We start from the raw sequence: 23974 nt of genomic DNA, 5'->3' as shown, positions 1-23974 counted from the left end.
ACTCAACCTGGTAGTAGCCAAGTCCCAAAGGATGAATATCAATAATCTTTACAAGCACTCCAAGGAGGCTAGCCTATAAAAGATCTCTGAGTTGTCCGCGCGCCCGGCGGCTACCAACAATCTTGCACACCAGAGTGGAGGCCTCTAGGGATGCAATTGTCGAAGAATGGAGTTGGAGGTCCGCTTCTAAGAAGGATAGGCAAGGGATGGCGGCCTCGGTTGGGATGACGGAGCGGTTGCCATGGAGTCCTCCCCTAAGGGGAGAAGACCAGAAGAGGCCAAAGCTTGCCGAAAGATATAACCCAAGAATTGAAAAAACCGCATGATAAGGACGGAGGGGACGAGGTGAGAATGGAGAGACGAAGCCTAAAGGGAGACGAGGGGGAGGACAGGAGAGGCCGCAAGGGAAAGGAGAAGGGAGGCAAGGGAGGGGGGAGGGGAGTGGGGAAGCAACGCACACTAGAAGACAGGAAACAGGTGGCAACGGGTAGGAAAGAGAGAGGGCAGCCGACGGCCAAGAGGAGGGGGGGGGGAGAGAGAGAGAGAGAGAGAGAGAGAGAGAGAGAGAGAGAAGGGTGAAAGAGGTAAGGGGGAGAGGGGGGAGCAACAGGTGAGCAAGAGGGGGAGGGGGGGTAGCGAGGGCGGGGGCGGGGCACGCAAGGAGGAGGCAACGAGGCACGGAGGAGGCAAGCAGGCTGTCGGGCGGGGGGCGCGGGGGGGGGGGGGGGGGGGTTGAAAGAAGTAAGGGGGAGAGGGGGGAACAACAGGTGAGCAAGAGGGGGAGGGGGGGTAGCGAGGGCGGGGGCAAGTAGGGAGGAGGCTGCGAGGCGCGAAGGAGGCAAGCAGGCCGCCGAAGGGGGGAGGGGAGGGGGGGGGGAGGGCGAGCACGGGGACTTAGTGGCGACAGTGCGAAGGAGGGTGTCAAATCCCCAAAGGATCTCCTCGTAGAACGTTCCTGGTACGAGACTCGAAACCTTCAAACAAACCAAACAAACAAGAAGGGGATGCAGGCCTGACTCACCTCCCAACCACAACAGCCGTGGGCAAGCCCACAGACTTGGCTGTCCCCACCGAGCCACGAGCTGAGCTAACTAGATGGACGTACCAACCAATCTCTACTTCGTGACGTCCCATACTGCCACGAAGCTACCCTCGCGGGCCTCGAGACTACTGTCGGCCTCGGCTACATGAAGCAGGTGCACGTCTGCACTAGATCCAGGCTCCAGACCATAGAGCTCTCACAAATCATGCGAGACTCTATATGACTAATGACTAACCTTGGCCACCCTTTTATAGGCTCTTGGCCGGTCATCGGGCGTCCACACTTGGGCGCCCGCCCGTCCATACTGTTAGAAGTCATCTCCTATCCAGTTTTATACACCAGGGCCTTTGTTGTGGGTGTGCCCGCCCTTATGAGGTGTTTTATCATTTTTCCCCACTCTCTGCATTTTTCCCTCATTTTTCCCATTTTTTCTGTGGCTTGGGAGGCAGCCCTGAGTTGGCAGGAGGATCCATTTGCTGGCCGACTACATCAGATGTGTGTACTGGAGCTGGCCGCCTGTACTTGATGCAGTCGTGGACCCTCAGTGCTGGCCGACTGGCTGCATGGTGCTGGCCGACTGATGATGCAGTCGTGGAGCCTTTTTCAGCGGGCCGACTGCTCATGTGGGGGCATATATATAGGCCCGCAGCCCCCATACCACTTGTGTATCATACCGGGATCTTCTTGTGTATATAGAGCAGAGTTACACGCCTACTTCTCTCTCTCTTGTGCTGTTTTTTCTGCATGCGTTTTGCTCTAGTGTTCCCAGATCTGGTCATCATCTCCGCTGCGTATTCTGACATGGTATCAGAGCCTAGGCTCTAGATAGTTATTGGGATTTGTGTGAGCAAGAGGGGGACTGTTGTGTGGCTGATTGGTGGACTGTTTTGGACTGTTCGGGAAGAGGAGAAGCAAGAGGACGGCGGGCTGATTTGCTGGACAGCCACTTGCAGGTATTAGTTCTTCTTTGTTCACACCCACCCACCCTTTTCAGAGTACATCCCCGCCATGGCAGATCTGTTTGAGATGGCCGAGAGACATGTGAAGATCCCGACAGTCCCCACGTTCCCAGTGGACCGTCAATTGTACGGGAGCAACTACGGCATATGGAAGGTGATGATGGAATCTGTTCTGGAGTCTTACGACCTTGCCGATTTCGTCGTTGTTGGTGTTCCACGGCCGGAAGTAGAGGAAGGGGAGTTACCGTCGATCCGAAAGACCGGGAGGCTCAGACACAGATGTGGGATCGTGTCAACGCCAAGGTCCGTTCGTTTATCTTTCTCAACTGCACACCGCAGGTAATCAATCATGTAAAGCATATGACGCTGGCCAGAGGTATATGGCAGCATTTGGCCTCTCTTTACAACAGGGTATCGCCAATGAAGAGGATCTCCTTGGAAGTACAGATGCGGGTTATGAGCCCTGCAAAGTCGTCGACGATGCGGGAGCATATTAACGAGCTGCACGCTCTTCAGTGGGAAGTTCTTCAGGCTGGGAAGGAGATATCGTCGGAGGACATGGCCATCACGTTGCTATCACATTTGCCCTCTTCGTACTCAGCATTTTACTCGTCTTTGATTACCAGTGGCAGGCTCAACACCATCACGTGGGAGGAGCTTGTGCCCATGGTCTTGGACCAGGAGGAACGATTCACGAACCCTCCTCAGGGTGGAGGTTCGGAGGCCTTTACTGGCCAACGGTCATATTCTTTACAGGCTTTCTGGTCATATTCTCTACAGGCTTTCTGGTCATATTCTTACTGGGGATACGTCCACTATCTCAGTTCACAGTGAGGGCAGGATGGAGATAGTTCCCAATGGCAGAGGGGGGAAGCATTCCTCCCAGGTGTTGTATGTTCCGACACTTGGTTTTCATCTGTTGTCAGTGCATCAGGTTTGCAAGACTGGCGTACGGGTGGAGTTTGATGAGCATTTTGTTGCTCTCCGAGACAAAGCAACAGGCCAAGTGGTTTGGGAAGGTGGAGTGGAGAATGGAGTTTACAAGCTTTCAGCACTCTCTCTCCCAGGTCCTCAAGTTTGTGATGAGTGACAGTCTGGTAATTGCCACTTAAGTGTGGATACGCTGCAGGTGCGGGCTTTCCGAGACCAGATGGTGGATAGCTTGCCAGTAGATGGCAGCAATTGGCAGGAACTTTCCAGTACTGATGTTGGTGGTTCTTGTGTTCGTGAGTCAGAGGAAACTGAACAGGTCACTTATGCTCTGATGTCTCGTCATGTTCGGGACATAGAACCTCTAGTTGATGAGGATGTTCTTTCCACGGGGACCTTTCGGAAAGCCAAGCAAGTGGCAGGTGATTACTTGCAGAAGGAGGTGGTTTCTCCAGGCTTTGTGGTTCCGGATTCAGAGGGGGTGGTTGACAAGTTTCAGAAGGCCTTGTGTGGTCTTCAGGAGGTTTCCAAGACTTGTTTGTACACCGTAACAGGTGTTGATCCTTGTGGGCTGTGTGATGCCTCTTTGACTCAGAAGCAGTATGGTTCATTGATCTGGTTGATGGACACCAGATTGGACGGGAGCTTCCTGATGAGGCAATTGAGCTCATGGTTGCAGATGACTCTTTGGGAGGCAGGATTGCGTTTCCTGTGGTTTCTGCGGCATGCGAAGGATCATGGACTCTTGTACACAGGAGGGGGATTGTTGGATGGAGTCCGACTCCACGGTTGGAGTGACTCGGTTTGGGGAGGAGATCCGGACACGAGGAGATCTACTTCAGGCCCAGGAGCAGTTTTACAGAGCAGTAAGAGGCAGTCATCTTTTGCCTTGTCGCGGACAGAGACAGAGTATCGGGCTGCTTGTGATGCTGCTTGTGAGGTGATGAGGATGCAGAGGTTGCATTGCAGGTTTGGGCTTCCACTGGAGGAACCCATGGTCATCCAGAGGCACTTTGTTCGTGAATAGATCATTGCTGATGACATCCTGCTAGAGTTCTGTTCGACGGAGGACAGTACGATGGACCTCTTCACGAAGTCGCCCTCTCAGGATTTGCTCAGGCGGCACCCCAGCTCCCAGTGGTTGGTTTCACAGCTAGGAGCTGAGAGGGGGTGTTAGAAGTCATCTCCTGTCCAGTTTTATACACCAGGACCTTTGTTGTGGGTGTGCCCGCCCTTAAGAGGTGTTTTATCATTTTTCCCCACTCTTTGCATTTTTCCCTTATTTTTTTCATTTTTTCTGTGGCTTGGGAGGTAGCCCTGAGTTGGCAGGAGGATCCATTTGCTGGCCGACTACATCAGATGTGTGTACTGGAGCTGGCCGACTGTACTTGATGCAGTCGTGGACCCTCACTGCTGGCCGACTGGCTGCATGGTACTGGCCGACTGATGATGCAGCCGTGGAGCCTTTTTCAGCAGGCTGACTGCTCATGTGGGAGCATATATATAGGCCCGCAGCCCCCATACCACTTGTGTATCATACCGGGATCTTCTTGTGTATATAGAGCAGAGTTACACGCCTACTTCTCTCTCTCTCTTGTGCTGTTTTTTCTGCATGCGTTTTGCTCTAGTGTTCCCAGATCTGGTCATCATCTCCGCTGCGTATTCTGACACATACTTGGGTGCCCACTCGTTAGTCTATGCCTAACTCAGCTCGCCAATATGCTTGCCTAGCTCCAAGCTTCCCCAAACCTCGAAACTAGTCTTGTGTGCGTGTAGCACACGGTAGATACACACTGTGCACATGACATACTCCCCTTCCTCTAAGAGCTCACTCTTGAGCTCACTAAAAAGCCAGGGTAATCTGTCTAAAGAGTAGTCAATGTCTCCCATACAGCGTCCTCCTCAACACGATCCTTCCACTTGATCTTATATTCCGTGATAAGCGTATTACGTAATCTTCTTTCACGAAATCCAAGAATCTTTCATGTTCGTGTGGAACAAATGTCATGTCTTCGATATCTATGATTTCTTGAGGAGTAACTAACTGGTCTGTTCCACCCAGTACTTCCTTAAGTCTACTGACATGAAATACAGGATGAACTTTCACATGAGAAGGCAAATCCAGTTCATATGCAACTAAACCAATCCGTCGTGTAATACGAAATGGTCCACAGTATCTAAGGGATAATTTCGGAGATCGACCTGTTCGTAAAGTCTCGGAATCTTTTGGAACTCGAACTCTCTGGGTGAACGATGTCTATTAGAATAAAATCTCTCGGTCTTAAGCACTTCTAATAGATTCCTTCACAACTTGTAACATTTCTTGCATATCTTGCAAAAAATTACGCGCTGCATCATGCTGAAGTCCTGAGAATCCTACTGTAACAGGTGATCTAGGTTAAAAACCATACATAAGCATGAAAGGACTAAAACCTGTACTCGTATGCTTAGTACTGTTATATGCAAATTCTAACATAGGAAGATAATCCTCCCATGAATTCTGTCTTTTGGATACATATGCTCGAAGCACATCCTCCAAAATCTGATTCACTCTTTCAGTCTGGCCATCAGATTGAGAATGATTTGAGGAACTCAAATTCAAAGTTGTTTCCAACTTCTTGAAAACAAGTTTTCAAAAATCACTCGTAAACTTAGAGTCCCTATCACTGACTATGTCTTGCGGTAACCCATACAGTCTAAACAATTGCTCGATAAACTGTCATGCTAATTGCGTAGCCGTAATAGTCTTCCGGGTCGGTAAAAATCTAGCCATTTTTGTCAATCGATCAACCATTACCCAAATAGAATCGTGGCCTTGATGTGTTCTTGGCAATCCGGTAATAAAATCCATGGAAATACTTTCCCATTTATTACCTGGGATTTGCAAAGGATGCAACAACCCATTCTATCTAAAGCGTTCAGCTTTATTTGCTTGACAAATTTGACACTTGAGAACATAATCTTCTACATACTCTTTCATCTTTGGCCAATAAAAAGTGTGTTTTACTAACGATAGTGTTCTGTGTACCCCAAGGTGTCCAGCAGAAGGGGCGTCGTGACACTCCTTAAGAATCTTGGACCTAATGTCCGAGATCTGTGTGGTACACAAATTTTGTCATTACGGAATAGTAAATCATTCCAAATCATCTACTGGCCTCCTGCAGCCTGAATGGTAGGCTATTCAATCATCGAGTCTTGGTCAATCAATGAGCTCCCGTCCTGGATCTTCTGCCAAAATGGACCAAAATAACTATCAATCCTGCAAAGACCTCTTAATGACTGAAATAAGTCAGTAGAAATCTCGGTGAACGACAAAGTATTCCTCCTCTCTAATTCGGCTAAGCGCATCTGCAACACTATTCATGGACCCTTTACGATAACGAATCTCAAAATCAAAATCTTGCATTAACTCAGCCCAACGAGCTTTCCTTCCTCTCAAATCATCCGCATCACACACATACTTGATTGACTGATGATCAATCAATACCACAAACTTGGAGCCATATAAATAATGTCTCCAAACCTTGAGAGTGTGAATCACAGCATAAAGCTCCTTCTCAAGGGTTGGCCAACGAGATTGAGTGTCGTCTAGCTTTTTACTTTCAAAAGCAACAGGTCTACTGTAACTCGCGGCGGTGCCCGGGGGACTAGGGCCTTTGACACACTTGTTGATACCATCAATGCATATTAAAACATTTAAACATGGCCACAGCCTTAACACATATCCATCATCACTTTGCATAAAACATAAAGCTGGACAAAATATCCATAAATGCTGAAAATGGAGCTTGCACGTGTGACACCGCATAGAGGCCGGAATGGGCCGACCCCCCCCTTGGAGTATTTTATTACCCAAGGAGAATAATATCATGTACAAGCTTTGAGGGCCTTACTCTCCCCACGGGAGATGCCGGATTATCCATATACAAATGCCATAACACAGCCCAACACAAGGCAACTTAGCCGGAACATAGGTTGTAGAAATGCCGAGCCAACAATATAATCCATATACCTCCGTGTGGGTACTGATTCTTCCCCAAAAACCACGGGTCTTCATGCAATAGAAAGGGTGCAGCAAGTACAACTCTCCATTCAGCCGGTACAGCAAGTACAATGGTTGGTACAGCCGGTACGGTGGCTGGTACAACTGGTACAGCAAGTACAGTGGCTGGTACAACAAGTACAGAAGCTGGTACAGTTGGTACGGTGACTGGTACAGCAGGTACAGCAAGTACAAATGCTGGTACAACACATACAATGGCTAGAAATCATAATAAATGATTGAATACCCTTGCCTTCAGTATTTCTTCGCGATGGAAGCCTCCAAAACAGTCCCCAACAGCCGGTATTCTTCATGGGCAGCCTTCAAGAGAGAGAGAGAGAGAGAGTAGCCATCATTAGAGAAGCCTTCAACGGTGGTAGAGGCTAGTGTGCAGCAAGAGAGCCTCCATTAATGAAGAGAGAGGGCTCCAATTTATAGATTTGGGCCTCCCATGAGCTAAAATGGCAAGAGAAGGCTACGATGACAAGTGGAGAGCCACACAATAGCTGAAGTGACAAGTGTGAGGCCACTTGTCTCACTTTGATCCGTTTTCTAACAAGTGTCAGGCCACTTGTCTCACTTTGGTCCACTTTCTTGCCACATGTCCCAATCTAAGAGATGGGTCCTTCCATAATCTTTACCTCTAAAAATATCCCAACTGGTAGACATTCTGTCATAGGCACTTTGCCAACTCTTGGTATCTGCTCAATTCCAGATGTAATGACGCGAACAGAATTTCCATCGGAGTCTGGCCAAAAATAGCAACTCTCCTAAATTTTAGGAGTGTGGTCCTTTGTATTCTAGGATAATCCCCCATTCCCAAAGCTTGTACTTTCCAAATATTTAAACATCCTGGAGTCCACCAAACCCCTTTCAGACTGGGAAATGTCCAGGCTGGTGACATCCTCCCCAACTTCTTAAAAGTTGTCCGCAACTTTAAGCTTTAAGCCATATATTCAAGATATAATCATGTCCCATCGATTGGGCGAGACGAGACAGTCTCAAAAATCCAATATAACTGAAGAATCCATGTCCCAAAGAAATGGGCGAGACTAAATAAGTCTCCATAATACCAATATCAAAATCATGTCCCAAGATAAATGGGCGAAACAAAAACAGTCCCATAAGTCCAGATATCATAATCATGTCCCAAGATAAATGGGCGAGACAAATCAGTCCCATAAGTCCAGATATCATAATCCATGTCCCAAGTAAATGGGCGAGACAATAAGTCTCCTGTCAACAAGACATCGGTCCACATGACCCTTGGCATAGACATAAGTCCCGTCATGTCCACTTTACCACTTGCACTCCGTGTTGGTACTCTGACCACACACCTTGGATGAGAGGTGGGCTTACAAGAGACACACAATGAGCCGGAACGGCCGACCCCTCCCTTGAGTAAATTGTATTACTATTGGAGAAATTCAATACATAGCTTGACGGGCATCCATTGCTAAATCCTCCATGCCAATGCATATGAAATTCAGCATTTAGAAAACAATGGTATGTCGATGTAGATCACCAAGGAGCTGCCTTGATGCCCGGCCCGACTTCAGTGCCCATATTCTCTACCATTGGCTCTATGTTCTACCAAGCAAGGTAGCAACATCTTGAAGAGCACTTAGGATAAGAGAAATACTACACAGGGCGGCTAAACAAGGAGTCCTGAAAACAATCACTTGCAGGCATAGATAACCTGGTGTTCCATACGCATTTCTGCTACACAGAGTTTATAGGCATTTCGGCCACCAACCCACACTACCCTCTCAAGTGCCCATGTTCCCTTCCATCTGCTCTCTATTGTTCCACCCACACATAGTAGAAACAATCTTCAAGAGAGCACGTAGGACAAGAGAACACTACACAGGGTATGTTGTGCCTGTCACTACCCTTTGAAGTGCCCATGTTCCCTTCCATCTGCTCTCTATTGTTCCACCCTCACATGGTAGAAACAATCTTCAAGAGAGCACGTAGGACAAGAGAACACTACACAGGGTATGTGAATCATGAGTTCCGTAAGTCCAATGCATCCCAAAAAAAGGGAGCCAAAAAGAATAATCCATCTCAGTAAAAGGGAGCCATAAACATAATCCATAAACCTGAGGATGGATCCAAATTCCTAGAAAAGAAGTCCAAGAATCCATAGACCTGTATACCATAATTCTTACCACATACTCTGTGCTAACCACACACCTTGGAGTAGAGGTGGACTTTATCCACAAAAGCATCATATTCATGAGATCCAAAGATTTCTTCTCTATAAACTCGGATAGATTCGTCCATAGAAATTGCTTGTGAAGCCCAATATCTATATAAATCTCGTCCAAGAAAGAAATCTCCATGGATATAATCCATCCCATTAAAGGGAGCCATAAACAATGTTTCCCTGAAACCATCTCAAGACAAACAACAACACCTTTCTCCTTGCATAGCTATACAAGGGTTAGTGAACATCAAAAACGCTTCATAGTAAATAGCCAAAGCACCAACTTTGCAAACTCAAAGTATACTTAGCTTTTCTTTGCCAGGTTGGTCATGAAGCCAAAAGAAATATCTCGTCACCATATCCTTAAGATATCCTGAGATATATCTCCATATAGCTTGCCTGTAAGCTTGATAATATAATCCACAATATCCATATGGAAAGAGTGCTAAATGTGTGCACATAAAGCCAACTTCACACTCTCACGATAAAATTCTGTGAATTCATAAATCCTTAGATCAACAAGCTGTCTACTGCTCATGCTCATGCTCTTGCTTCATAAGCTATGAAGCGGCTGGCCATGCTTAACACCAATGATGGTAAGTGTGGTCCCCACTTGAGATCTTTTCTCTTCGTTATTGATAGAAGGAAGCCTCCGCTTCCAAGAAAACCTGGCTCTAATACCAATGTAACTCGCGGCGGTGCCCGGGGGACTAGGGCCTTTGACACACTTGTTGATACCATCAATGCATATTAAAACATTTAAACATGGCCACAGCCTTAACACATATCCATCATCACTTTGCATAAAACATAAAGCTGGACAAAACATCCATAAATGCTGAAAATGGAGCTTGCACGTGTGACACCGCATAGAGGCCGGAATGGGCCAACCCCCCCCTTGGAGTATTTTATTACCCAAGGAGAATAATATCATGTACAAGCTTTGAGGGCCTTACTCTCCCCACGGGAGATGCCGGATTATCCATATACAAATGCCATAACACAGCCCAACACAAGGCAACTGAGCCGGAACATAGGCTGTAGAAATGTCGAGCCAACAATATAATCCATATACCTCCGTGTGGGTACTGATTCTTCCCCAAAAACCACGGGTCTTCATGCAATAGAAAGAGTACAGCAAGTACAACTCTCCATTCAGCCGGTACAGCAAGTACAATGGCTGGTACAGCCGGTACGGTGGCTGGTACAGCTGGTACAGCTGGTACAAAAGCTGGTACAGCTGGTACAAAAGCTGGTACAACAAGTACAGTGGCTGGTACAGCCGGTACAGTGGCTGGTACAGCAAGTACAGAAGCTGATACAGTTGGTACGGTGGTAGGTACAGCAGGTACAGCAAGTACAAATGCTGGTACAACACATACAATGGCTAGAAATCATAATAAATGATTGAATACCCTTGCCTTCAGTATTTCTTCGCGATGGAAGCCTCCAAAACAGTCCCCAACAGCCAGTATTCTTCATGGGCAGCCTTCAAGAGAGAGAGAAAGAGAGTAGCCATCATTAGAGAAGCCTTCAACGGTGGTAGAGGCTAGTGTGCAGCAAGAGAGCCTCCATTAATGAAGAGAGAGGGCTCCAATTTATAGATTTGGGCCTCCCATGAGCTAAAATGGCAAGAGAAGGCTACGATGACAAGTGGAGAGCCACACAATAGCTGAAGTGACAAGTGTGAGGCCACTTGTCTCACTTTGATCCTTTTTCTAACAAGTGTCAGGCCACTTGTCTCACTTTGGTCCACTTTCTTGCCACATGTCCCAATCTAAGAGATGGGTCCTTCCATAATCTTTACCTCTAAAAATATCCCAACTGGTAGACATTCTGTCATAGGCACTTTGCCAACTCTTGGTATCTGCTCAATTCCAGATGTAATGACGCGAACAGAATTTCCATCGGAGTCTGGCCAAAAATAGCAACTCTCCTAAATTTTAGGAGTGTGGTCCTTTGTATTCTAGGATAATCCCCCATTCCCAAAGCTTGTACTTTCCAAATATTTAAACATCCTGGAGTCCACCAAACCTCTTTCAGACTCGGAAATGTCCAGGCTGGTGACATCTACCATCTTGAAATAAAGCAACCCCGATGGCATAGTCACTGGCCTCAGTTTCAAGAACATAAGGCCGACTAGGATCGGGTAATGCTAAGATAGGTGCTTCCTTGACTTTATCTTTCAAAAGTCGGAAGGCCATATCCAAATCGTTATTCCAAGTGATAGGCTGATTTGACTTACGTCCATGACCTTTCAACAAGTCGGTCATCGGTGGTGTGAGCTGAGAGTACTCCCGCACAGATTTTCGAAGAAAAACAACAAAACCGAGAAAAGAACTAAGTTGTTTCACTGTTTGTGGTATAGACCAGTCCAGAACCTTCTGAACTCGGTCATAGTCAATGCTCAATCCATCTCTAGTGATCTTGTGTCCCAAGTAAATGACGTCTGTCATAAAAAACTCACATTTACTTAACTTAGCATATAGTCGTTTCTGTCTTAAAATAGATAAGACAATCGTGAGGTGTCTAACATGATCCTCAAGAGTACGACTATATATCAAAATATCATCCAGGAACACAATCACAAATTTTCCCAAATGTTCACGAAAAAGATCGTTCATCATTTGCTGGAAAGTGGCTGAAGCATTGGTTAACCCAAAAGGTAATACGAGAAACTCGTAATGACCATACCTAGTCCGAAAGGCGGTTCTTTCGACATGCCTTTCATGAATACGTATCTCGTGATAGCCAGTACGTAAATCTATCTTCGTGAAATATTTTGCTCATGCTAACCGGTCAATCAGGTTATCTGATCTAGGGAGAGGATAACGGTTCTTAATTGTCAGCTTATTCAATCTCTTGTAATCTATACACATTCTCCTAAGCAACACAGGTGCACCCCAAGGTGATTTACTCGGACGAATCTGGCCCATCCTCAAATAATCTTTGAGTTGTTTAGCCAACTCATCTTCCGTGGCTCATCCTATAAGGTGGAATACTGACAGGATGAGCATCGAGGATCAAGTCAATACGATGATCATCTTGAAATGAATCAAGTATCTTCTGTAATTCGTTGCTTTCAAATACACTTAATTCACTGACATCCATGGAAGGAATGAGAAATGAAGAAAGTGAAATCAATACACAATGGAAAGCAGTATACAAAGAAGAATCCATTATATTTTCAAAATCAACTGTATTTACAAGAGGTCCCTGAGAGAGATGTATACAATCACCTAAGATACTATACTGGGTGTTCCTATGTTGAAAAGAAAAAATATGACTAGACCAATCTATCTGGACTTGAAGAGTCTTAAACCACTCAATCCCTAATAACAAGTCTACATGTTCTAGGTGCATGATATAGCATTCCAAAGTATCTTTGTAGTCCTGAATCCGGATTGCTAGCATCTCCACCTTTCGATCCCATACTTACCGACCCGCAGGTAGGCGTACCTCATAGGTATGATCACTGGGTGTCGTATCAGGACTCAATTTCTGCACAAGTTTGTAGTTAACAAAGTTGTGTGAGCTGCCAACAAGGTCTAGAAGAATGTGGATTCTATGGCCATTCACTTCTCCATAAACTCGGAGAAGATCATGCAAGCCAAAAACTTTAGAGTTGAACAAACAATCAGAACATGTACTAAGGCGAGAAAGTACAGTAATTGACGTACCTGTCAAAGACAATTGGTTGGCTGCCTTTGGCTTGGGTCTTGTATTGGTCTTTGGACCCTTTTGCTTCGGGCACTCGTTACGCATGTGTCCTTTTTCTTCGAGGATGAAACAATGTCTCTCCTTCTTGAGCTTCAAAGCTTTAAGGAGACGTTTCTTCTTCGCTAGTGTCGAACTTGAATTCTTCGAAGGTTGGTCCGAAGACTTTCCTTCAGTCGTGTTAGCCATTGGTGCGGAGAACTTTCTTTTGTGCTTGTTTCCCTGCTCGATAACGGGTTTAGACTTGGAAGAGATCATTGTATCATCATAGAAACGAGCTGAATGAATGGCCTCGTCCAAAGTTTTGCATTTGTTATTTTTAACCTATAAACGGTATGAGTCGGGTAAACCGGCTACGAAGAATCCCAAAAGAGTTGTGGGATCCATCTTCGTAGCTTTCATCTGCAAGTCTCTAAATTTCTGGAGGTAGACCTCATACGTGAGATGCTGTGAGATCAAGGTCAAAGCTGTAAACCGGGCAACCACATCATAATCATCCTCTTTCTTGAGGAATTCTTTCTTGAAGACATCTTCGAATTGTGCCCAAGTCGTTGACTTAGGGTTGAGTTCCTTCCGCCAAAGCAAAGCTTTGCCTGAGAGGAAACCTGCTGCTAACTGGATCTTTTTCCCATCATCATATGGATGGAACTGAAAATGGACTTGCCACTTATGTAGCCAAGTGTCCACTATCTCCTTGGTACGTTGCTTTTGCTCGCCCCTGAACTGTTCCGGAGTAATGTTGGAGCCTAAAGCAGAGGCCAAGGTATCCATACCCGAAAGAGTAGATAGGGTAGTGGTCAAAAGAGAGAGAGAGAGTTCTGCAAAGCCTGCATTTGTGCGGCGATTTGTGCCTGACGTTCCAAAGAAGAAGCTTCAAGAGCCACTTCAAACTCTTGGAAATCCGATTTTAACACATAATCATCAAAAAGATCGGCATCGGTATCTTCCGTAGCCAGCTGGCCTTCGCATTCGATAAGGGGCTCCAACTCGGATTCTTGGATCGACATCTTGAAGAGGACAAGGAGAGAAAATTCGATCTTGCACAAGAATAGTGCTAGAGAACCTGAGAGCTTGAGAGCTTGAAAACTTGAGAGATGTGTGGCAAGAAGCCCACTTAAGGGGTTTATATAAGCTTTCCCAAAAGCAAACTTGAGCTTTTGCTTTTGTGTTTATATATATATATATATATATATATATATATATATATATATATATATTCTTTTTTTTTTAACACTTTTAAGCTTTAAAGTCTTAAAACCCCTCTTATAAGGTTTATCTTTAAAAAAACGAAAGAAAGGTAGCGTAGGTGGATCTTCGTTCAATGTTTTTTTTATAAAAATTAAAAAAACAAATGCTAACCACCCAACACCTGCTTTCGCTTTTTTCTGCAGTGCCTTCCTGCCGCCTACAACCGGCTTGTGTACAGAGCCGACTGCGGATGTGCCGCCTGCGCACCAGCGCTTGCCTGCGCCTGCACACATACCTGGCCCGTCTACCGGCCTGCATAGCCCATGACGACTGCACATGTGCGCTGGCGCCGCCTGGCTGACGCTGTCACCTATACAGTGGTGATGTCCGCCTATATGCATGCGCCCACAACAGTCGACAGCACCAAACTGCACGAGACCAGCAGCACCCAACCAGCACCCGACTGTGCATACAACAGCCAACGAACTTCTCTCTCTTTCTCTCTCTCTCTCTTACCAACAAAAGCCGCCATGCTTTTTTGTTTCTCTCTCAACTGTTCATGCGACTGCAAAAACGCATCCAACCTTCTTCTTGCTATGCAAAACAACCCTACTAGACCACCATCTCTATCATCACGGGTTTCTTTGATGAAAAAGCACATACTAATCTGAAAAAACAGCAGTATGCATAAACAAAACAGCAAGCTTCTTGAACACATACCTATCTTCGACCTCATCTTCTCTACCTACCGACTTGCTCGTTCACGAGACATGCTCTGATACCACTGTCAAATCCCCAAAGGATCTCCTCGTAGAACGTTCCTCCTCGAAACCTGCAAACAAACCACACAAACAAGAAGGGGTGCAGGCCTGACTCACCTCCCAACCACGACAGCCGTGGGCAAGCCCACAGACTTGACTAACCCACGAAGCCACAAGCTGAGCTAACTAGATGGACGTACCAACCAATCTCTACCTCGTGACGTCCCATACCGCCACGAAGCTACCCTCACGAGCCTCCACACTGCTGCCGTCCTCGGCTGCATGAAGCAAGTGCACGTCTGCACTAGATCCAGACTCCAGACCATAGAGCTCTCACAAATCATGCGAGACTCTATATGACTAATGACTAACCTTGGCCACTTTTTTATAGGCTCTTGGCCGATCATCGGGCGTCCACACTTGGGCGCCCGCCCTTCCATACTTGGGTGGCCGCCCGTTAGTCTATCTCTAACTCAGCTCGCTAATCTGCCTGCCTAGTTCCAAGCTTCCCCAAACCTCGAAGCTAGTCTTGTGTGCGTGTAGCACACGGTAGACACATTGTGCACATGACAGAGGGCGAGGCACAAAGGGGAGGAGAGACGACGAAGGCAAACAGGGAGGGGGGGACAAGCACACGTACTTTGAGCGGGGGACGCACTAGGGATGCAATTGTCGAAGCGAGGAGCTGGAGGTCCGCTTGTGAGAAGGGTAGGCAAGGGACAACGGCCTCGGATGGGATGACGAAGCGGTTGCCATGGAGTCCTCCTAAGGGGTGAAGACCAGAAGAGGCCGAAGCTTGCCGAAAGATATAACCCAAGAATTGAAAAAACAGTATGATAAGGACAGAGGGAAAGAGGTGAGAATGGAGAGGCGAAGCCAAAAGGGAGACAGGGGGAAGGACAGGAGAGGCCGCAAGGGACAGGAGGGAGGCAAGGGAGAGGAGGGAGGGAGGCAAAGGAGGGGGGTGGGAAGCAGCGCGCAGGAGAGGGCAGGGAAACAGGTGGCAACGGGTAGGAAAGAGAAAGGGGGAGCGACAGCCAACCTGGGGGGGGGGGGGGGGAGCAAGAGAGGGAGGGGGCTATGGCGGCGAGCTGGGTAGCAAGGGCGGGGGACTCGCAGGGAGGAGGCTGCGAGGCGCGAAGGAGGTGAGCGGGTGGGAAAGGGGGGGTGCAGAGGGCGAGCACGGGGACTCGCTGGGGCGACAGTGCGAAGGAGGGCGAGGCGCAGGAGAGACGGCGAAGGCAAACAGGGAGGGGGGGGAGACAGTGATGGCGGCAAGCACACGCACTTCAAGCGGGGGACACTCACAGCAGCTCCTGGTGTCCCATGTTTTAAAATCCTTAACGCCTTACATGTGAGGATGCTCTAGGGCTTTACAAATATAACCTAGAGGCTGAGATCCATTCACGTAGTTAAAACATAGGTGGTAGAAGAACAAGATAGTGAGGAGGAGATCAATTTACACCAAAAGCATAGGTTCTACAGCCCCAACAGAAGGGGCTCAACGCCTTACATGTGACATGTGAGGATGCTTTAAGGCCCTTTACATTAAAATATAAATTAGAGGCTGCAATCGATTTGCATAGCAAAAGCATAGGTGCTAGGGGGACGCTCACAGTGGCTCCTGGTGTCCCATGTTTTAAAATCCTGAACGCCTTACATGTGAGGATGCTCTAGGGCTTTACAAATATAACCTAGAGGCTGAGATCCATTCACGTAGTTAAAGCATAGGTGGTAGAACAACAAGATAGTGAGGAGGAGATCAATTGACACCAAAAGCATAGGTTCTACAGCCCCAACAGAAGGGGGCTCAACGCCTTACATGTGACATGTGAGGATGCTTTAAGGCCCTTTACATTAAAATATAAATTAGAGGCTGCAATCGATTTGCATAGCAAAAGCATAGGTGCTAGAGGCCCAAGATAGTGGCTTTCTATACGTAGTTACTAGGTGACTAAGATTGGATCAGACAGTCATGGGGTAAAAGCACAAACTAAGAACACAAGATAGTGACGAGGATATCGACTTACACCAAAAGCATAGGTTCTACAGCCCCAACAGAAGGGGCTCAACACCTTACATGTGACATGTGAGGATGCTTTAAGGCCCTTTACATTAAAATATAAATTAGAGGCTGCAATCGATTTGCATAGCAAAAGCATAGGTAGTGATCCAAAACAGCAAGTACCTTGGCCAGTGGTAGAGTTTTCTCCCTAGCTTTCAAAATGGTATCAGCAAATCGATTCTTCAAAAGAGCTGCTCGAAGAAGCCTTTCTTGGAGCTGGTATTCTGGGGCGCCAGTTTCACCTGCACCCAAAAATAAGTCCTCTCCTTCAATATTTTGAGAGAAGTGACCTGTGTATATCAAGGCATGATCATCCCCTTGCAAAAGAAACCACCTCTTTGATTTAACTCTCCATCCATGCCAGCTGGTCTGGTCAGGGAAATCTCCTCGTCTAAATCACTCACAGGTCCTGCTCACAACATCACACATTCCATTAGAAACACTTTCACAACAGAAGAATTTTAGAGCACTTGAGTTTTTCAAAGTTTGCCCACAGTATTTATAAGAAACTGCAACTGTGTGTCTTGTGGGCACACGCACTTTTTGCATCATCCATCTTCGGGGTGGGGCTGCCCCTTGGCTCGCAGACAGCACCTGAACCCACGGGTTCCTGCAGTGGCGGAAGGATGGACACAGTCCACAAGGAAGGGCACTAATTTTCAGCCTCCTCCACATCAAGTTCACAAACTTTATACATACACAGAGGTATCTATGCCTATAAGCGGAAAGGTTAAAAAAAGATTGTAACAGATGCAAAAGGAAAAATTAACCAGGCAAGCCTGATTGAACCTTCTCATTTCAATGGCAAAGAGAACCCTCCCACACCTTTCCAGGAGAAACCTTTGATCCAGACCCACGAGATTGAGCATCATCTGCATCTGACTCACTCCCGGATGTGCTGCCAGTATCAGAATCTGCAAGGAATTTGAAAGCGCCACTGGCAATACATAAGAATTTATGCCTACAACGCGCTATAAAAAATTATTCTCTTTTGTGGGATGTACAATATGTAGAGTTACAGAGCATCCCATGGGTTTACGCTGGCAGGTAATGAAACCAGGTCCTTACCCTGGGGGGCGAAACCCTTACAACCATGGACATATCATAAGCAGTTACAAGCATAACAAAAAAGCAGGCATTACAAGAGACTAGTACAAATACAAACCACTACAAGATGATGAGTCACTACTAGAGCTGCTACTTGCGCTGGCTGCATCTTTGTCGATGTCGACAGGCGCATAGCTCGTGGTGGGCACGTCAACGCCAATGTCAACCTCCTCATCTTTGGCATCACCCTCTGTAATCATTTGCAGAAATTAGGGACACTGCAAGTCCATCAGAGATACTGCCAGCCTCATTACAAAAAAACTATATGCCACTCACCCCCAAACGCAGATCTAGAGAGGTTGCCAACTCCAGAAAGTGGCTGCAAATATGCACCAACACAAAATGGCTTAAGCGAAACAGATGAAAACTATTACGATCAATAAAATTTATATGGACACAAAATAGCACCTGAATAATTTCACCATCTGGCTGCTTGGAGTCTTGACATATCGATTTACTAGCCGTTTTCGGATGTTTTAGCAGATTGTAAAGTTCCCACAACGAAACCGAATCCAAACAATCTATTTCAATTGTTACTTCACCATCTACTGGCTTAACATCAGGATCCTTTCGCTTTATGATTGCCATAACTTGATCCAACTTGTCCATTGGGACTTCCTCCAGCATCTGGCTCAAAATCTGCTTCTCTTCATATGTCATTTGGCGTGTGGTTCCATCATCGTCTGCTGACTTTGACTGGTTATGGCCTCTGGCAGCACCCGAGTGAGTAGCAGAAGCTGTGGGACATGAATTTTGTACCACCGTCTTAGCTGATTCATGATATCTCCTCATTGTGCTATCAGAATGCAGATTCAGCTGTTTGAGTTTCTTGTCCAAGCCCTTCCATCTGTCTTCGAATACCTTCAACAAGAACTCTGCCATGAAATGGACATCGTGGCCCTTAGGATTGAATTTCATGGCATTTGCAAATGTCAATCTTACATCTGCTGCAAACTCCAGTGGGGAATTGTACTCATGATACTCTAGCTTGGACTTTATGGTTCCCAAATCCATGGGTTGTTTGATTATCATTGGATAATCAGGGATTTGAAGCGCTACAAAATCGACTGGATTATTGAAAACCCAGCTATACTTGTGAGTTCTGAGTTTCTTTAAAATTGTGCCACACTGTCTCATCAAGTCAGCTACCTTCTTGGCATTAGAATCAAACTTCTGCCGCTTCGGGACTTGCAAATCCGCGTTCAGATGTAAGGCTCGTTTCACACCCCCTTTTGCTTTCGGCTTCTCAAAGACCAGCATCCGTTCCTCACCTAGCACAAAATCTGCATGGGAGTAAAGTTGATTGGCCTTAGAAGTCCGCTTCTCTTTGAAGTTGGCTTCTGGATACAGATCAGAGACAACAACGTTGGGTCCACAGAAAAACCTACCTTTACTTTCAGAAAACTCCCCTCGAGCATACGTTGGCTCACAGACTGACTTTGACGAAGACCCATTGTTCTCAAGCTCAGGCATCTGCAAGAAACTCCTGAGATCAAACTCCCGGGCTTCCAATCTTGAGATTAAATTCTGAACTTGATCCAACTCCGACTTCAACTGCTTCCTTAACTGATTCCTTTCAGCCCTGGTGGTGAGGGAGTTTTTGGAGCTGAAATATGCTGCCGCTGAGTTGCAAGCATCCACAGGAGTGTTGCATTTACCCATAAGGTTCCTTTTCATACTGCAAGAGTCCTCTGATGCTGTTTCAGAGAGGGTATATGGTCGATCATGGCAGACCTCTGCTGTCCTTTGGCTTCGTGCGTCGGATTCTCCAACGGTCTCGAGGCCGTAAAAACTCAAAGGATGATCAAGAGAGTAACTCCTTGAAGGGTGCTGGTGCTGGCTTTTCTTCATAGAGTTATGACTCACTCTGTGTATGTTATGATGGTTTTCATACGTTGCGTACAGGGTGGATGTGGATGCCATGTATGATGGACTGCTTGAGGAACTTTTACTGCATGCAAATTGACTTTGATTAGGGAAGCTCTTCCTGCCCCTCTGCAATTAAGCAAAAACATTTAGATTAGTATGTTGTTCACATTCCAGCATCCACTATAAATATCTAGTAAGAGACAGATCTCATTCTAGAACATTTAAGTGTCACTTCTGAAAATGAAAATGGTCACATTTACAATGATAAAAGTCAGAAAGCAATGGCTCGTTCTAGGACAAGGGGATGCCAAGAGGGCTTGCCAAATGGTGGATGCCATGGAGGCTAGGAAGCCAAATGAAGAGAGCAGTAGTCACCAATGAAAGGTTTGGTAGGCGGGTAAAATGGTGAGTAGCGGTGGAGGAGAGTAGAGAGGGTAAGGAAAACAATGAAGGGGGCACAGCTTACAGGGCAAATCGATGGGAAATCATTCAATTTGAATTCTCATTTAACATTCTTACAAGTTTGTACGGCTGCATTACTGGAGTTGGACGACATAAAAGGTCTTATGACAATTTTTGATACGTGACAGTGAACCAAAAGTTTGCTCGTGAAAACCTTTTTTTGAAAAAAATGGAAGTTGATGCCAATTTCTCTTATAAGCCGCTAGAGCTACTAAATTTGGGCAGTGCCAATTGATCTCATGACTACATGGACATTCCAAGGGATGGGTCTCAGCAACTCCCAAATCCAGTACTGGAGATGAGGGAGTGCATTTGGTTACGAGGAATGACGGGCATTGACATGAGCAAGCAACTCCACTTAAAGCCAGGCCGGTTATGTCTCATCTTGCTGGGGCTCTATAAACCCGAAGTCTACAGCTAAATGGATAACCCTCTCTTCTTACATTCTGTTATTCACACTGTGCATGCATTTGAATGTTACCATTCCGATATGCCCACCCCACACCCTCCCTTCAATATTCCTTCACAACAAAAACCTGAAATTCTTCTAAAGGAACAAGACACTGAGCCTCATATTGCCACAGAAATGTACATAGCCAGAAAGACGACTCAATTCAACATTGAATCACAATAGGGCCATCAGTAGACGTCTGGAAAGATCATCAGTATAGCAGTGGAATTAGTTTGCTTCTATGCAGGTCCATGTTCAGCAACCAAACACACCGTGAAAGATCTGATATCAAAACCTAAAGATCGCTGATAAACTCTGTATGTAAACCAGCCACACTTGATCCAAGCCACCATCCTGTAGTTCATTAAGACATTGTACCATGGGAGTGTTGCAATAATGCAATGGTGCACAAGATACCTATTTTCCTTAGCATACATTACAATCTGGAAAGAGTGAGATTACAGTTGTAGGATTTTGTAGCTCAACAATATTGCTAAAGGTACAACTTATCAGGAGTGATATTTGCGCAAAAAGTTAAGGCCAGGCCCACTGACAATGCAGTATTGGCGTGGATTTACTATAAATCTAGGATTTCACAGAATTTCTACTTTGTTTTTAATGTATCTGAAGCAGATCAGAAGCAATCTGCAGGACAGGAGTCTCTGCACCTCCTGCACATAAGGGGCCCTTGCAGTTACTGCAAACCTAAAGATTTCAGGTTCCTGAGGTGTTGACAGGATTTTGGGATCACAGATCGATGAGACAATGGTTGCAGAACAAGCAATCCATGAGGTTCGTTCCGAAAAACAGCCGATCAAGGATTCTCGAGAATCCATGAAGAGCTAGTGAATGACAGGCTTCTAAGTCATTCCCCTTTCTGCATGTAGGGCACGAGAAGGTTCGTCAGCACATCGTGATTTATTCCAATTTCACCACGTCGTGACCTATTCCGGTCTTGCATCTGTTCCAAATTAGCTGATGTGTACAGATCCCGCATGGCAATTTCCAAGGAACAAACGGAGACTGCGCAGATGGCCACGGTCTTTCCTGTGTACATGAAGTACCTGCAGAACGGGGGTGGGGGTCTGCTCTATTTTCTCTTCCCCGCTTCCCATGGCTCTTCGTAAACTTCCGAAATGATCGTTCCATGACGCTTCGGCAAGATTAGGATGTGTCCAGGCTTCCCACTGCGTTGTACATTAGGGTTTCCGCAGATCGGGTTCCTGCAAAAAGTAGGGTTTCCCAAGACTTAATTTACTTGCTATGTGAGGGTTTCTCAAGAGTGATAAATTTTAGGGTTTCTCAACAGCGATGAGGTTTCGCTTGACTTTTGCGTTATTAATTACTTAGAGTTCTTTAAAGCCAGTCGGCTTTGAGGGCTACTGCAAAAGGTTGGGATTTGTGCGAAGGGTTAGGACTTCGACAAAGGCTTAGGGTTACTGCAGATTTCTGCGGAGGGTTCCAGCATCTGCAGAGGATTAGGGTTTCTGCAGTTGTTTGCGGAGGGATAAGGCATCAGCAGAGGGCTAGGGTTTCTACAAAGGATTAGGGTTTCGGCAGAATTCAACAAGCGGAGTGAGTGGGCAGAAGAGAGAGGAAGGAGAGAAGGAAGGAGAGAGAAATTACCTTGACAATGGCGGACAGCGGGCTGTTTTTCTGCCCCTGCGACGGGAGACAATCTGCAAAGAAAAGGAAAAACAAGAGAGAGAAACGAAGAGGAGAAGAGAGAGAATGAAAGAATGAAAGAATAGAGCACCCGTTACCGGGCCGGCACCTCATTATATACAAACTCGGGCTCCTCTTCACCGTCGATCTCGTTTCCCATCCAACGGCTCGCGTTTCCATCATCCCAGCCGTCCAATCCCATCTAGCCATCTAACGGCCCCTCAGGCTGCCCTGAAAAAGCTGCCCCACGGATCCGACGGCTTTCATCTTTTCCACGTCGGATTGCCCGGTCGGCCAAAAAAAAGCCTTGTGGTTTTAACTCCTAACCAACTTCTCACGTCACCTCTCATGTAAATTTTACCAAGTCTTTGCGCCCACACTAGGGGGCCAGCTCGACCGCCCAATCAGCCCCTCAAATAACTTGAAACCTTAGGGGATGAAAAATTTAACCAACATATGTTGAGTGTTGAGTGTGTGTTGTAACTAACATATGAGATTTGTAATAAAAATATTATATTAGTCGCCACTCTTTTTTTAATAAATAAAAGCTTAATTTTTAAAAAGTCTTTTAAATGCTCCATTTTGTAAGACTTGCTATTTATTAGATGTTTGCTAAGGTGCATAAGTATAATGAAAACCAATCCTGGAATGGCATTTGTGAACAATCTACTAGAGGGCGAAGTTGTCTACGTTTCACAAGGGAGCACGGGACACAGCAATAATATGCCCTTCTTAGATAACAACAAAGAAAAATGGTTAAAATTTCATCCTTCAAATGAACTAATGTGGTCATCCTTCAAATTTGAGGCCTATGCCCCACAGCGCCGTCCCCTGTGAGAAACGTTTCGTGGGGGACGTCCGTCCGTCCCCGTCCCGAATCGCCGTCTCAGCGTTCCAAGACTCCGTCCCCTCCGTCCCCTATGACTATGAATGTATGGTCCATGCTCCTTTAGTGCAAGGGTCTCTCTCTCTCATCCAAGCCCTACACATCAAATGGGCAAGGCTTTTAAAGAGCCTTGGTACACACTTGGAGGTGTAAAGATAATTGCGTGGTCAACTAGAAAATGGGGATTTTTAGCACTTCATCATATTGATAACTTGTGGCTCCAAGAATTTCAATCAACATCAAGGTTTGCTACGGCTTGCATTGCCATTGTCCTAGATTTAGAACACCAATGTCCATAATTAATGTCTCGAATCTAACCTTAACCTTGGTTTTATTTCTAGGAAATAGCAAGCTGCCAGCATGACTAAAGAGAACAATCTCACATTGTTGTTCCCTAAATCAAGGTGGGCATGCTAGCCTCCCTTGTTCCAACACGAACAACAAAGGCTTAGTTGTTCCCTACTTTTTGAGAGGCCTACTTTTACATCTATGTAGGTAATGCTCATCACCTTCCAACACGAACAACAAAGGCTTAATTATTCCCTACTCTTTGAGAGGCCTACTTTTACATATATGTAGGTAATGCTCGTCACCACTACGATTCAAATTTAGCACATTCAT

At 46.1% G+C, this 23974-nt stretch overlaps 1 protein-coding gene across 1 annotated transcript in view; it reads right to left on the bottom strand.

Annotated features, from left to right (window-relative positions):
- The window catches only part of LOC147636265 (transcription factor GTE9-like), a 33151-nt gene extending 10586 nt beyond the window's left edge, over positions 1 to 22565 (bottom strand). The window contains exons 1-10 of the mRNA XM_086801708.1: positions 22429 to 22565; positions 21867 to 22025; positions 19409 to 20015; positions 18429 to 19303; positions 18297 to 18339; positions 18079 to 18210; positions 17739 to 17827; positions 17454 to 17523; positions 17248 to 17322; positions 17037 to 17155 (exon numbers count right to left, since the gene is read on the bottom strand). Coding sequence (XP_086657834.1) covers positions 17037 to 17155; positions 17248 to 17322; positions 17454 to 17523; positions 17739 to 17827; positions 18079 to 18210; positions 18297 to 18339; positions 18429 to 19303; positions 19409 to 20015; positions 21867 to 21917 — 2061 coding nt within the window. The 5' untranslated portion in view covers positions 21918 to 22025; positions 22429 to 22565. The remainder of the gene's footprint in view (positions 1 to 17036; positions 17156 to 17247; positions 17323 to 17453; positions 17524 to 17738; positions 17828 to 18078; positions 18211 to 18296; positions 18340 to 18428; positions 19304 to 19408; positions 20016 to 21866; positions 22026 to 22428) is intronic.
- Positions 22566 to 23974: the final 1409 nt, after the last annotated feature.

The sequence above is a fragment of the Cibotium barometz genome, chromosome 8 (genome assembly GCF_041138505.1).
Source record: "Cibotium barometz isolate CiBa-2024 chromosome 8, ASM4113850v1, whole genome shotgun sequence".
Taxonomy (NCBI): Eukaryota; Viridiplantae; Streptophyta; class Polypodiopsida; order Cyatheales; family Cibotiaceae; genus Cibotium; species Cibotium barometz.
The sequence above is the reverse complement of the archived record's forward strand: the minus strand, read 5'-3'. Positions and strand labels throughout refer to the sequence as shown.